Source organism: Monocercomonoides exilis (genome assembly GCF_001643675.1).
Source record: "Monocercomonoides exilis strain PA203 chromosome Unknown scaffold3-2548433, whole genome shotgun sequence".
In the NCBI taxonomy this organism is placed as follows: Eukaryota; Preaxostyla; order Oxymonadida; family Polymastigidae; genus Monocercomonoides; species Monocercomonoides exilis.
In genome coordinates this window covers 882,178-897,863 of record NW_027150548.1, presented here as the reverse complement: position 1 = coordinate 897,863, position 15,686 = coordinate 882,178, and the positions used below count along the sequence as shown (strand labels likewise).

General features: G+C 38.6%; 3 protein-coding genes across 3 annotated transcripts; 2 read left to right on the top strand and 1 right to left on the bottom strand.

Annotated features, from left to right (window-relative positions):
- Positions 1 to 439: 439 nt before the first annotated feature.
- MONOS_5252 (uncharacterized protein) lies at positions 440 to 5,063 on the top strand (the record flags this gene model as incomplete). The annotated part of the gene is made up of 2 exons (XM_067875383.1): positions 440 to 1,170; positions 1,345 to 5,063. The coding sequence occupies 2 exons, from the start codon at positions 440 to 442 to the stop codon at positions 4,781 to 4,783; spliced, it is 4,170 nt and encodes a 1,389-aa protein (XP_067735176.1). The 3' UTR covers positions 4,784 to 5,063.
- A 591-nt stretch (positions 5,064 to 5,654) lies between these two features.
- Positions 5,655 to 6,247, bottom strand: MONOS_16953 (uncharacterized protein; the record flags this gene model as incomplete). The annotated part of the gene is made up of 2 exons (XM_067869830.1): positions 5,655 to 5,974; positions 6,028 to 6,247. The coding sequence occupies 2 exons, from the start codon at positions 6,245 to 6,247 to the stop codon at positions 5,655 to 5,657; spliced, it is 540 nt and encodes a 179-aa protein (XP_067735175.1).
- A 659-nt stretch (positions 6,248 to 6,906) lies between these two features.
- MONOS_5253fu5254 (uncharacterized protein) lies at positions 6,907 to 14,827 on the top strand (the record flags this gene model as incomplete). The annotated part of the gene is made up of 1 exon (XM_067875384.1): positions 6,907 to 14,827. The coding sequence occupies one exon, from the start codon at positions 6,907 to 6,909 to the stop codon at positions 14,524 to 14,526; it is 7,620 nt and encodes a 2,539-aa protein (XP_067735174.1). The 3' UTR covers positions 14,527 to 14,827.
- Between the last annotated feature and the right edge of the window lie 859 nt (positions 14,828 to 15,686).

Below are 15,686 nucleotides of genomic sequence, written 5' to 3'. Positions count from 1 at the left end.
TGTAAATAACTGCAACTACTACTATTGCAGCTTAAAATAAATAAACAATAGCCTATTATTTGAAGGCATAAATACATATACACAACAATTTATAACAGAAAATAAAAAATAGAAATATTGAACATAAAATAATTAATGGAAAGATGATAATTTATTTTTCAATTTTTTTGAAAGTTTTTATTTTATTTCAAAAAAGAGTGAAACGACAATAAAAGAAAATTTTAACGCTTTGAGGTTGAAACAAACATTCACTCATTAAAATTTTCGAAAATACGGACTATTTTTAAAGAAAACAATTTGCGATATGAAATATTTGTGAATATTATTTGGTAAAAATTAAAGAATAAATTTTCTTGAATCAAACGATAATCTTTATTTTAACAAGTTGAAGATTGCAAACACAAAAATAATTCGTTATAATCGTGAAACCATTAAAAAAATGTCTTTACAAATTATTTCTGCTCCTTCATTCGGACGGTTCGCTATTGCAACACGAGATATACATAGTGGTGAGCACATAATTGAAAGCAAAGCAATAAGCGCAGTAGTTTATGGTCACCATGCAAAAGAATATTGTCACACATGTTTTAAATCTCTAAAGGGAATTTCCCCATATATCTGCAAAAAATGCGAATTCGCGAGATACTGTTCAGAAGAATGCCAAAAAGCAGATACATTGCATTCTTCAGTTGAATGTCCAACTCTTTTGGAGTGGACGGGACTTAAATCAGATGCTGATACCAGAATGATCATCCGACTTCTAACGCTGCTTGATCAAGAACAAAAATCAAAAGTTGCGCATGAGCCAACTGTCCCAGATATTGGAAGCGAAGTTCTAACCTACACTCCAGAAGTTTATCAAAAAGAACCACATTTTATTGATGTCCTTTTAATGGCTGGATACGATGAATTTACCCACAATGACACGACTCACAAGCGATTCATTGCTCGTGTTATTGAAGATAATGTTTCAAGGTATTTAACGTTGTTTGCTGCACCTCCATTGCTTCCTCAACATTATCCTAACTCAACAGCTGGATCACTTCTTGCAACTTGTGATTTGGTGCATTTGATTTTGATCTTGCTGTGCATCATCGAGCGAAATGCATTTACCATTCGGCCTGATAAAGGATTTTCAGTGAATCCATCAGCTTCCCTTCTTAATCACAGGTTTGAATAATTTCAATTTTTCAATTTTGACATTTTGTTTTCAATTTTCTAAATTCTAATTATTTGAAACATGTTGATCATCCATCTTAAAATTCAAAAATGAAATATTAATGCTATCACAAATTCATTGAAATCTTTTTTTTTAAAAAATTGGTTTGATAACAATTCATCTAGTTGTGCTCCAGCGGCAGCATTTATGCACGGAAGTGCTGGTTGGAAAGCAGTCGAAGGAACGGAAGAAAACATGCAGTGCAACTTAGGAGAAGTTGAAGAAGATGGAGAGACGAAGCTTGCTGAAAGAAGAAATAAAAAGCTGAAAACGGACTGTGCTTCTGTTGAGGTTACGGATGACGAAATCAAGTTATTTGTACCAAAAGGATGTGAAATTAGCAAATCAGGCAAAAGCAATTCCGTTGGATCATCTTTCAAAACGAGCGTTTTATCTCACAAGCCGCCTTCTGTGCACATTGTGTGTATTAGATCAGTTATCCACAAGAACGAAGAGATTTGCATAAATTACTTGCCTCTGCAGCAGTCACAGACACAAAGACGATCTGTTCTTCTTCAAAATTATCGGTTTCTTTGCAGCTGCGAGCGATGTGTGTGGTGGGAGAGGAGATGGAATGGATGGAGAAAGGAAGAAGAAGAAAAAGAGGAGGAGGAGGAGGAGGAAGAAAAGGAAAAAAAGAGAGAAGAGAAAAAGAGAGATGGAATAAAAGCAATAGAAGATGGGAAGAGTTGTGAAAATGAAGTCGAGCACGAAAAGGAAGAGAAAGAAAAGAAGCGCAAGTATTTGAAAGAGAAGGAGTTGAGATGGTGGCAAGATGAAGCGTTTATGCGGTGGAAGTTGTGGGGCATCAAAAACACAGTTGTTCCGGATGAGGAGAAGAGCAAGGAGAAATACAAAGAGGATAAAAATGAAGAAGACGAGGAAGATAAAGAGGAAGAAAATGAAGACGAAGAGAAGGAAGAAGAAAATGAGGAGGAAGGTGAAGAAGAGGAAGGAGAAGAAGGCGAAGAAGACGAAGGCGAAAGTGATAAAGAAAGTGATCAAGCCGAAAAGGATTTGAAAGATGATCACCAGCCTTCAGTCACATTCGCACAGACGGTTCTGTTGTCCAGCGAAAAGAAGACTTCATTTCAGTCTTCTTCTTCTTCTTCTTCAGACTCAAATATAGCCATATCTTCTCAGCAGCAAGCACCAGAATATCTTCCGAAGCTGTCAGTTGAAAGGCGGCTGACACAGCTTCTATGTCCGACATGTGGATTTCCTCTTGTTTTGTGCTCGTATGACGAGAATGAGGAAGCGAATGAAGAAATGCTTGAATGTGGGAATTGCGAAAGGAGGGAGAAAACTGTTGGGATGGGCAAAAACTCAGGAAAAGAGAATAAACCCAAAAAAGAAAAAGGAAATGTTGATGATGATGATGATAATGAAAATGAAGAGAACGAAGATGAAGAAGATGAAGAAGATGAAGAAGAGGAAGAAGAAAAAGAAATTCACAAAAAAGAAAATAAAAAAAGAAAAACCGAAAAGAAGAATCGTCATCACAAAGAAAACAAAGGTTACGAAGAGAATGAAAGCGAAAGCGAAGAAAATGAAACAGCATCAATGAATTCATTTCATTCTTGTTTAAATCTTCCATTTCTGCCTCATCGCCATTCGCAAACACGCCATTTTGCCTTCGTTTGTTCGAATCCAAATGTTTATTCAAAGCTTTCTCAGCTGCATCCGCTACAACACCTGGAAAAATGGAGCAATGTGGCTGAAAATGCTGCCTCTTCTTTGGGGAGTGAAGACTTCTTCTTCAATGGAGACGATGGACTGGAAACAAGGAACAGTACAATTTCTCATGACTCTTCCTCGTTGCAATCATCATCTTCTTCTCATTCATACAGTCAAAAGCAAAATGGATCAAAAGATAGATATTCGAACCGCAATCAGAACCACCGCAACTTTCATGGCTCTTCCAGCGGCTCAAGCCACTCAGAATTAAAGATTGAAGAGAGGAAAAGGGCGATGATGAAGGTGATGCGTGCATTGACACACTATCCGGAGACCATTGACCACCCTTGCCACGAAGGCAAAGGACACAGCTTGTTTGTCGAGAACAGAAAACGAAAAGAAAACAGAAAATTTGAGAGAAGTCACAAGCAGCATAATTACAGCTCAAGTCGCTCAGAACATGATTGCAAAGGATTCAAGAACAGTCAGCACAGCCAAAGAGACTCAGCTTTTTCTGACCCATCTCATTTGGAATGTGCACATTTGCATTCCCCTTCTGAGATTTTTGTGACTCGCGTCAATTTTTTGCTTTCGTTGATCGAGCCGTTCACTCAGAAAGCAATTAACTTAGCGTCTTCGGTGCATAGGAGAGACTCAAGAAGAAATAAGCAAAGAAAAGAAAAATCTGAAGCAACTAAAGAGGAGCATGAAGCATCCGGAGACGAAAAGAACGAAGAAGAGAGAGCTGGAGATGTCACCTCAGAACCATCTGCCATTTCCTCTTACTCTTCTTCTTCTCTTCTTTCGTCAATACTTCATGAGCAAGGTCATATATATCTTGCAGGCCCCTTCTTGCTTTCTTTCTTACTGTCGCTTTATCACACAGCACATGAGCTCGACTTGTGCGATGCGCTGGCAGACCAGTTTGAGACGACTTCTCTTGCCGACTCAATAAAAGAATGCGAAAAGCTGCTGGGTTCGTTGGATGGGTGGCTTGGGAAGGAGAACGAGGTCAGAATCAAAGGGATGGGGGTGATGGCGAGATTAACTAAGATGAACATTGAAGAGGAAGAGGAGAAAGAGGAAAAGAGGAGGAAGAAAGAAATGGCGAAGGAGAAGAGGAGGAAAAGGAAAGAAATGAAACATTTTGAAAAGAGAAAGGAGAGAGAAGAAGGAGCAAAAGAAGAAAACAATGAAAAGGCCGAAGAAAGCGAAGCAAGTGAAAGCAGTTCAACAACATCTTCATTGTCTTCTTCGTCTTCTTCTTCTTCTTCGAGCGAAAAATCCAGTGAACTGTTTGGGGTTCTGCTTCAGAAATCTTCGTTGCTTAGCACATCTCCTCTGTCTCTCTACACCCGCATTCAGCATCTTTACGAGACTTATTCGAAAATCTTCTCATATTATCGAGTGTTTACGTCAATCAGCACACCCTTTTCTCCTCCGAATTCTTCGTTGGCGTTTTCGTTTGTGTTTCTGGGGATGATTGCAGTTAAGAAGGAAATATGCCGATTGAGGTTGAAGAGAATGAAAAAGGGGCTGTATGATGATGAAGTTATAAAAACTGAAGCATTGGAGAAAAATTCGGAAAATGAAAGTGATAAAAACAAAGATTGTTTGATTGTTTCTGAAATAAAAAAGGAAACGAAATCTGAGAAAGAGGGAGCATATGAAGAATTTGGAGAGTGTTTGGATATTTCTTTACAATCATGTCGAGTCTGCTCCTCTAGTGAATATTCGATCGATGTATTTAATGGAATGAAGGCTGCTGCTTATGGATTTCAAAAGCTGATGATTGCCCATGGGATGAACGATGAGGCGTTGATAATGGAAATGAAAACGTTCATTGCACTTGTGAACCAATTAAAAGAACTTCAGCGAAGGATTTAGGAAGATGAGGAAAGAAGAAAGGAAGAAATTGTTCAAATTAGTATTTACAAATCTGATTCAAGTTAAAATGTTAAAAGTGAAATGAAACCAATTATACGATGTGTATTTATTTTATAAACAATAAAAGCGTGACTTTTCGATTTTTCAAAGAACTCTTAAATAAGAAATTTTTGTAAAGTGAAAATTCCAAAAAATATTACAGCTTTTATGGTTTCACAATGATAATTCATATGATTTTAATTTTTTTTCAATACAAATATTTAATATCTCAATACAAAAATTATTTTTTCTAAATTATAATTTAGAACTGTTCAAAATAAAAAGCAACGCAGAAATGATTTATCAACAGTTTATAATTTAACGATTATCATTCATTCAAAATAAATGAGTTATTTGATTTGTTTGAGAAATAATTTTATAATAAAAGGAATAATTTGGCTTCGGTTGATGTTACAATAAGTTTTTCTGTATTAATACACAATCGATATGACTTTTTTTTCATAATTCACATTATCCTTCTCATTCGCCGAACAAAATTGATGTTTTTTTTTGAATCAAAACATTTTTTTTTGAAAGATCAAAATAATATGGGGCGCAGGAATTTTTTATTTCACCATTTTTCCACATCTTCAATAATTGCGATCCACTTCCCCAACATGAGAGCTGCATTCAATATTTTAGCATTCTTGTTGCTAGTTTCTAACTGCTATTATGGAGAAGGCATTGCAGAAAGGCAATTTCAACAAAAATGGAACGAGGAGATGCAGGAAGGCAAGATCAGCATTGCAGATAAAAATCACGATTACAACTTTGATTTTAACAATTCATTGGAAAAAGTTATAAAACCATCTGACAATCACATTTGCAGCATTCAAACAAGTTTAAAAATCATCAACACCTCCTTGTGTGTGACCCAACTCAACATCATCCCTCTCGGTGACTGTCCACTCCTCACGGTCCAACACCACTCATCTGCCACCATCTGCTCCTCCACTTGCCAAGTCAACCAAGCAGCAAAATCTCCACTTTTCCTCTCTGCCCATGCCTCCCTCGCCCTCACAAACTTCTCCCTCACCACCCACCAACCTGCCATCCTCTCCTTCCCCCTCTTCTCCACCTCAAACAATCTCCTCTCAGATACCCACTCCCCAATCCCTGCCTCCTTCTCCATCTCCCACTCCTCATTCTCCTCTTTCGTCTCCCTCGTCCAGCCTTTCCTTTTTTCTCCTTCTTCCCTCTCTAACCCATCCCCTTCTCCTTCATCTTTCTCATCCTCATCCTCATCCTCTTCTTTTTCTTCCCCTTCCCCTTCCCTTTCTCATTCGATTTCCTCTTCCCCTTCCCCTTCCCCTCTCCATATCCATCACCAATCCCATCCCCACCTCCAAATCCACCTCCATCTCCATCTCTCAAACACCCTCTTCTCCAACATCTCATCTCCCCAATCCCATCCATCCCTTCCATCCCTTCCCTCCCACTCACTCAATTCATTCATCTCAACCACTTCTTCCTCTTCTTCCACTTCCACTTCCACCAACGCCAATTCAACCCCCTCCTTCTCTCTTCACTCATCCCTCTCTATCCACTCAACCATCTTCCTCCACACCCACAACCCCATCGATGGTGCCGTCCTCCCTTCCCTCAACAGCCCCTCCACCTCTCTCTCTGCCTTCAACGCTTCTTTTCTCAGCCAAACACGCTCTTCACCAAATGCTGCTGTTGTATATGTAGGAAATGAAACTCACAGAAAATCACCTGGAAGACTTACTTCATTCGATCAAAACAGTCATCGCTTTGAATGGTGTGAATGGAACGATTCAAATGGTGGATCTTCTGCAGGAGGTGCACTTTGTGTTTCTTGTACAAATGCAAATCTCACAATCACTTCTTGCTCATTTCACAAATGTACAACAAGTGATCATGGAGGAGCTTTATGTTGTGATTATTTGTTAAAAGTTGATATCGCAAAATCCAATTTCACAAGCTGTTCAGCTGCTCATGCAGGAACTGCTTATTTGTATTGCAATCAACCTAATTCTGTTTGGACATTCTCAGAAAACAGAGTCGAAAGTTGTAAAATAACAGATTGGTGCGGAACTGGTTGGTACTTTTCCCTCTATAGCATGCCCTCAGATGCTCAATTCCTGTTTTCCAAATGCAAGTGCATTGCAAATTCTGGTGGTAATTCTGCTGGTTCTCTGACATTTTCATATCCTCCAAGCAATAAGCCAAGTCAATTTATTGTAAATGATTGCCAGTTTATAAACAACAAATTAACTGCCTCTGTCAAATATGGAGGCGCTGCCATTTACTGTTATGCAACATATAACTGGATGAATGAAATGAAATTCATCACATTCTGCTTCTTCGATGGCAACACTGCAACTAATGGCAGAGGAAACGACGTATTTTTCAATGGTAATGCCATTACTCAATCTCCGTTTGAGAATTGTGGCTCAACAACTCCAACTAAAAGAGTGTATTATAATGGAACAGCTGATAACGCTGTGTACAATGGCTGGCTCCCCCTCATCGCCCAGAACAAAATCGTTGCCAACAGCGGAAATGATGTTGATGGTTGCGGAAAAACACGCCTAAGCCCATGTGCCACTATCGAGTATGCCCTCACCGGCTTCATTTCCCTCCTCCAAGACGCCTCCCTCACGCTCCTCACCTCAACATTTGCACCCACTCAAACACTCACTTTCAGTGCAGTTGACACTAAAATCACTGGAAGTGGCACAACTGCCACCACCATCGCCTCCAGTGGCATTCCCCAACCATCAAACTCATATTCGCAGTCATCACAATCAGCATCATCTCTTTCCTCATTTTCATCAATATCAACATTTTCTTCACCAGATCCATCTGCCTCGTCTGCCCTCTTCCAACAGACCCAGGGCTCCCTCACAGTCTCTGCCCTCGCCCTCGCCCACAACTCCACAAATCAAATCACCCCCATCCTCTTCCACCTCTCCCAAAACTCCCCTTCCCTCAACCTCAACACAACCACCATCACCGGAACAACCTCCATAACAATAAAAACACCCCTCTTCTTCCTCACTGCTGGCTCCCTCGCCCTCAACCACACAGCAATCACCAGTCTCACCCTCAACAGTCAAAGCATCTTCCACCTCACCTCCCTCACAAATCCCCTCACCCTCAACTCCTCCAGCATCACCCACATCACCTCCACTGCCACCCCCACCAGCTGTGTCCTCTCCTCTGCCACCTCCCCTGCCCTCTCCCTCTCCCTCACCAACTGCACCATCACCAGCATCAACTCAGCTCCACAAAACCAACAGACTGCCACCAATGGCGGGTGCATCTCATTCGCCTCGTCTGCCTCTGCCAATTCGTTTTCGGTGAGTGACACCACCTTCTCCACCTGCTGTGTGAGCGAGGATACAAGTTCTGGAGGAAGAGGCGGTGCTCTCATGATCGAGTTCAATGAAGGCTCACAAGTGTCAGAATCCTCCTTTTCCATCACCAATGTGGTGTTTTCAGCCAACAAGGCGAGTGTCGGAAGAGATGTGTATTTTGTGTGTGGATCCCTTGTCGCTTCTGTGAAAGAGCCCTTGTTCGCCTTCATGGGAAACATCACTCAGAAAGACAATTCGGCTGTTGGACATGACAGAACAGAAGCATTTGGCGATTGGAATGTCGATTTGTTTATATTCTTTGACGGTTTCTTTGATGATACAATATTTGTGGATGGAATATCTGGTGTTGAGGAGGTGTATTGTGGAATAGAAAAGGCACCATGTTTGAATGTGAATTATGGAATGGGGCATTTGAAGAGAACACTGAATGTTAAAGAGGAGATTATTGTTATTTCAAACACATTGATGACTGGATGTGTGGATGTGGCAGGAATGTGTATAAAGGCAAAACAGGAAGTTGTTGTAAATATCGAATGCCAAAGAGAAGCGAGTGGATCTGACGAATGTATTCTGAAATCAGAATCACTGACAGAAATACAGTTCATTGGGATTGTTGTTCCATCGAGTTTCAGCAGAACAATCTCAGCAGTGATTGAATCGAGCACTCAAAATGGCGAATTGCACTTGAAGAATTGTGCGATGAATGTTGTTGGAGGAAAGGAAAATACAATTGGATTTTTCTTGATTAAATCAACAGGGAAGATGGTTGAACTCAACTCAGTCACGATATCAGATGTGAAATCAACAGTCTCGCTATTTTCATTTTCACTTTCATCAGCTAATGTGAACGATCAGGAATACAAAGTGAAATTGTTGAATTGTGCAATGGAAAGATTGGAGATTGATGGAGGTGAAGAGGCAGCCGTGATTGGAGGGAGCATGGAAGTTGGGATGATGATAAATGGAAGCAGATTTGACGGGGCATTGTCGGAGAAGAGTGAAGAAGGAGGAGCACTGAAGATCTTTCTGAAGAATGGAGGATATATGACAATTCAAGAGAGTTCATTTACTGGCTGTGTTTGTGAGAATTTGAGTGAGGGAGGAAAAGGAGGAGGGATATATCTGGATTGCAGTTCAAATGAAGAAGGATTTCAGCTTTCATCGATATCGTTTTCAGGATGTTCAGCAACGATAGGGAAGAATATGTTTGTGAAGAGTGGGAATCTGGTGAACAGTGTGAATACGGAGCGTTTTGCATTTGATTGCTCAGGATATTCTAATGATGGAAATGCATTTGTTGGAGAAGATGAGATTTACGGGGAAATGGATCTGCGAGTGTTTCTTGTTTCTTTGAAGTGGATGGTCGTGTCTGTATCGACTGGTGGACATGACACATTGGGATGTGGAAGTGAAATATTCCCGTGTGAATCTATGAAAAGTGGAATTGACCACATTGACAGAAGTGGAGCAGTTGGAGAAAGGAAAGTGAAAGTGAGGGATGAAGGGACAATTGAAGATATATTTTCTTTCGCAGATGCACTTGTGATTGATGGGTGTGTGAATGAAGGAGATGAAACCAAGCACAAGCCAATTCAGTTTAATGAAAGAATCAAAGGGAATTCTTCACCATCATCTTCATCTGTTATTTCATCAACAGTATCACTCAGCTTGCTATCATTGAAATTGCAGATTCCAAGTCAATTTGAGCCAAATATGAATACACTGATCTCATCGAGTGGAGTTCTTCAACTTGAAACCTGTTTATTTGAGATTCAATCATCAACAGATATGGTTCAATACTCGTTGATAACAACAACCACTGGAAGTTGCACACTGAAAGGATGCAGATTGGCAGATTGTTCGTTTGTCATATCTCCATTGGTGATAACTTCTTCTGTTTTGTTTGAAAACAACAACTTTTCAAATATTGTGAACGCTGGAAGCAGTGGAGAAGGAGGTGTTGCAAAAGTGACATTAAAAGGAAATGAAGAACTGGTGATTAAATCAACAAATGCATCATCTTGCTCACTTTCATCAAGAAATGGAAAAGGTGGATTTCTGTATTTGGATTGTGAAAATTGTTTGAATGAAAATCCATTTATTTTTGATACTGGCGTAACATTTGAGAACAACAAAGCATCCAATGGAAAGAATGCGTTCATTTTGGGAAAGGATTTTAATTCTTCTGTGACAAATGAGTCATTTGCCTTCGATTATTCATCAATGATAAATGATGACAATTTGTTTGTTGGAAGTGATAACAATCAAGAAAAGGATTTGTTCATGTTTTTGATACCATTCAGCTCATTTGAGATATTTATCTCATCAGAAGGATTTGATGTTGCAAGATGTGGAAGTGAGGAAGAGCCATGTCAAACAATGTGGAAAGGGATGAAAAATATGGAAACGGGAGATGATATGAAAACAATTCAGATTGAAGGATCAACTGCTATTCGAAATTCATATAACATGTCCAATTATCAAATCAAAAAGGCTTCTTCAATGGGAGAAGAGGCTACAAAAGCCAAATTGAATTTTGAAAAAGCAATTGGAAGTCAACTGGAATATTTCATGGGAAATAATATTCATCTTGAATTGACAAATATCCAATTACAACTGACATCTGGATTTAACAACTCAGCCAAAACGATAATTTCAAATAAAAATGGAGATTTGGTGATAAGTGGATGTTCATTCTATTCTGAAGCAGGAGTGAACAATGGATTTGATTGTGTATTTGTGGATGCGATTGGAGGCAGTGTGGAAGTGAACGATTTGTCAATTGAATCATGCAATGTTGGAAACAGTATATTTGGCATTCATGATGCTGGAGTTTCAGTCCATTTGATGGATGTTCGAGTGAAATTGTTGAATGAAAGAGGCGGATGCCTTCTTCTGATCAAAGGACCTGAATCAACAACAAAGATTAATGAAGGAGGAGAGGAAATGAATCTCAACATTGATAATTCATCATTTTCAGGGGTGAAGAGAAGTGACAATGGAGCAAGCGTTTTGGAATCAAAGAGTGAGAAAAAGATTGATTTGGTTGTAAAGGAGAGCAACATTACAGAAGACAAAGCAGAAAAAAGTGAAAAAGGAGGTGCAATATACTTCACATTGGGATCGTCTGGATCGATGAAGATGATTGACTCGACAATTAGCCATTGCAGCTGCAGTCTTAGTTCAGGGAGAGGAGGAGGAGTGTATTTGACAACAAAGGAACGAGGAGAATTGAATTTCACATTTGTGGGAATGAAATTCAATGAAAATACAGCAAAAGTGGGGAATGATGTTTTCATTGAATGTTTCAACATCACATCACAGATCAATGAAACCCAATTTCAATTTGATCTTCGAGAAGGCCACTATTCACGAATTAATGCGATATATGGAATTGATAGTTGCGAACACAAAGAAGATACAGATCTGATTGATTTTGTGACGATTCATCAGAGTGATACGATCATTGTGAGCAGCTTGAATGGTTTGAATGGGAGGAGATGTGGAACAAACATGCTTCCTTGTTATTCAATTAATCATGGGCTGATACATATGACTTCTGATTTCATAAGTCAAATGTTCATTGTTGAAGAAAGTGTGATTGAAGAAGAGATAAATCTGAAGGAAATGAGCTTGAGCTCGAAGAGCAGAGAGATGTGTGAAGTTGAAGTGAAATCAGGGATTAAAAGAACAAGAAAGGCATTGGTGATAACAACAGGAACAGTCTCATTGCTGAGAGTAAGCTTTGTGTTTGATTCGAATTTCATTACTCAACATGAATCATTGATATCACCAGAAGGAGGAATCCTTGAAATGATGAATTGTTCATTCATAACAAAACAACTGATGGAAGGAATTAATTCAGAATTTGCAAACATTCAATTTCACATTATTAATATGGAAAAAGGAGAATTACAACTTGTGGAATGCACAATATCAAATCTCATTCTTCAAGAATCTGCATTTCATCTTTCTTCTCAACTTCCATCAGTGATTGATTCATTAACGATTTGCCATTCGACAATAGAAACTTCTCTGATTGATATAAATGAATGTGGACAATTGAAAATTGATAGACTGCTTGCTGAAAATATCACAGCTGAAGGAAATGAAGAATCATTAATATCTTGCTTGTCAATGAAAAAGACAATTCAGTTGACAAATTGCACAATGGGAGAAACAACCACAAAGACCACAAAAGGGGAGTTGATAAAGCTGGAGGATTGCTTGGATGTGAAAATGGACAGTTGCATTTTTGATGGAAATTCAAAGGAAAGAAATGAAAAGAATTCAAATACAGAAGAAGAGATGTGCAGATGGGATGGTTCTCTTGTTGATGTTGTGAAGAGTTCTGTGATAGTGAAAGATTCAACAATCTCGAATTCACCAGAAGGTGGAATAACAATGAGTGGAGGAAGTGTGATAATTGAGAAAGGAGAGTTTTTGAATAACTATCCAACTATTGAAGGATATCCATCATTGAGAAGAAATATCATCTGTTCAGATTCAGGAACATTGAATGTGATGAGTTTGAAAGGAGGAGATGGATGGGAAAGAAACACATCACTTTGGATGTTGAATGATGGGTGCAGTTTTGAAGGGATTGTTTCAGAAAGGGATTCATCATTCTTCATTCCTGTGCTGGAGAGTGTGGAAGCAAAAGAAGAGACAGATAGAATGAAGCTGACATTCAAAGGATTGCTTCTTATTCCATGCAATCTGTCATTCTCAGTTGTGAAGAGGAAAGGAGAAGAGAAAGAGATTGAACATTTTGATTTTGACTCAAATAGGTTTTTGTCAGAAAGAGAAATTGAAGGGAGTATGGGAAAAGATCTAATCAGAAGTTGTAATGATGAAATAGAGGTGAGTGTTCATATTTTGTTTGGGAATGCAGAATCTCCTTCTTCAACAAATTCATTCATTCTGAAAAATGCAAGCATGACTCCTCCAAAAGATGATGAAAGGATTGTTGAAGGAGGAAATGAGAAGAAGTCGTGGTGGATTGTTATTGTGATTGCATGCTTCATATTCATAATTTTGCTGACAATAATTGTTGTTTTGGCTGTTCGATGGAGGAAGGTTAAGAATGAAGCTGAAGATATGAGAGAAATTGTGAATGACAACATCAGAAAAGATCCAAAGGCATTTGAGATGGTGACGATAGAGATGTCTCCAGAAGAGCAGTGGAGAAGAGCAGAGAGGGAGGCAGAAAAGAAGAACGATGAGAGAATTAAGAAGAGGGTGTATGAGAAAAACTTGGGACATTCGGAGTCATCAGAGCATCTTTTGGCTGAAAGTGGATCAACTGAATACATTTTGGGGAGAGATTCAGACAAGATCCCAGAATGGATGCTGGAGAAAGATGAAGAAGAAGAGATTAGGAACAGAACACCATCACCATCCATCTCATCCACTTCAACAACCGATTCAGATTCAACGTTTGTTCGAACAGAGAGTCTGTGTCCAACCACATCGTCCATGTCGAATCTGGTGGATGCAATGGCGTGCTCATCACCTTATGAAAAGTTGATTGTGGATCTGAGGGATTCGCTATTCATGTTGCTTCATGGGAGGAATGAGAAGAAAGATCTGGCGATTGGCACATTGAAGGAGAGGGAGCTGACAGGAGCGCAGATGCTGTTCTGGGTGGCGAATGGAGCGTTGCACTCGCTTGAAGATGAGGAAGACGAACTTCCCTCTTTGCGAGAGCTGAGTCCGCACATTGTGCTGTTCTCGGAGCACATGGTGATCTGCATTGCGCTCCAATCCGACTGCTCCTCGTCATCTAATGATTCGGATTCATCCTCAATCTCATCAACCACCATTGTGACATCTGCAAGTGAGGAGGATGATGATGATGATGAAAGAGATTCTCTGCCCTCATCAGCGTTTGAGGATGATGAAGACAAGTGGAAGGAGTGTTTGAGGTGGAAGGCGCCAGAGCTGGTGATGAACAGGAAGATGGGAGCAACGGAGAAGTCAGTGGCATTCTCCATCGGGATGATGCTGTGGGAGTGTGTGACACTCGAGATCCCGTTTGGAGAATACGAAGGGGAAGTGGCAGGGCAAAAGATTGCTGATGGAGAGAAGCCGGATGAGAGGGGGATTGAAGAGAGTGGATTGAAGAATATGGTGAATGCGTGTCTGTCAGCAGAGCCATCGAAAAGACCGACACTCACTGAAGTGAAGAAAGAGCTGGTTGGGCTGTTTCCTTCTGGGACATTTGTTGTGACGATGACAGATGCAATCATTCTTGAGGAAAGCAGTGAAGAGCAGGATGAAGGCAGAGAGAGCAAGGAGTGTGAAAAGGAAGGGGAAATGGAAGTGAATGAGATGAAAGGCATGTTCGGAGAGGGATGATCAGAATATTTGATGTTCATTCCAAACATGAAAACAAACTGTGAGAGAAAGTTGTTTGAGCATGTTTACCTCAATTTGGACCAAAACTGAAATTCGCTTCGTTAGTTTTTGAGATGTGTGTTTTGACAAGATGTGGATTTATGGAAAAGGTGAATTTTGAGATTTCTGATTTTTAAAAAATGAATAAGAAACAATTTCTCATTGACTCTTGACAAGTTCAGAGAAAAGTAAAAATTTTTTTTGGAATTTGTTTACTAAATGTTTGGAGCTCATTTGAATTAAAAATAAAAATGTTAAATGATAATATTTAAGAAAAAAGAGCAACAAGTTTAAAATGGCTGATCCTTTTTTAATTTAGACTTTCGTTCGAGTTTTGATCGTATATTTCTGCTCAATGGGTTTTTTTATCAAATTTTATTTTAGCAATTGCAATATCATTTGCAATATGTGTTCCTATGATACCTCATTTTTATTGATAATCCCATTGAGATAAAAATTTTGATCAAAACTCAAACGAAAGTTTGATTTCAAAAAGGATCAGTCAAATGATTGAAAAAAACTAACAATAATTTAAATGAATTATAAAAAATCATTTATTTTTTATTGCACAAAATGTTTCGTCATTTATTTATATCGGGATTGACACAAATAAAAATTATTTAATATATAAAAGAATAAAAAAAATATAAAATCCAACACTTTTAAGAATCATAATTTTTGAAATCAGTTTTATTCATTCAAAACGAAATGTTTTTTCAACGTCATCATTATTTGAGACTAAATATATTTAACGTTTTCAATTTTCTGAACAAGAAGAGGATTAAACAATTTCAGTCAAAATTAAAGATAACAATGGCTTGAAATAAAAGAAAAATATTCTCAATAAAAATACATTTCAAATTGTCAACATTTGAATCAAAATAATTTTATTGGTTTTTTCTTTAATTGAAATTCTGTATTTATCAACTTTTTTTTCAATTTTATATAAAATAATTTCGATGTTTAATCAATGATTTTCAATCCAAAATAATATATCGTTATCAAATTAAAAATAATTTGAATGAAAAATTTATTTGTTAGCAAAATATTGAACAATGAACATTAATACCATGGGTGCTTAACCCGCACCCTGATGCGAAACCCGCTCCCACAAATTGTAT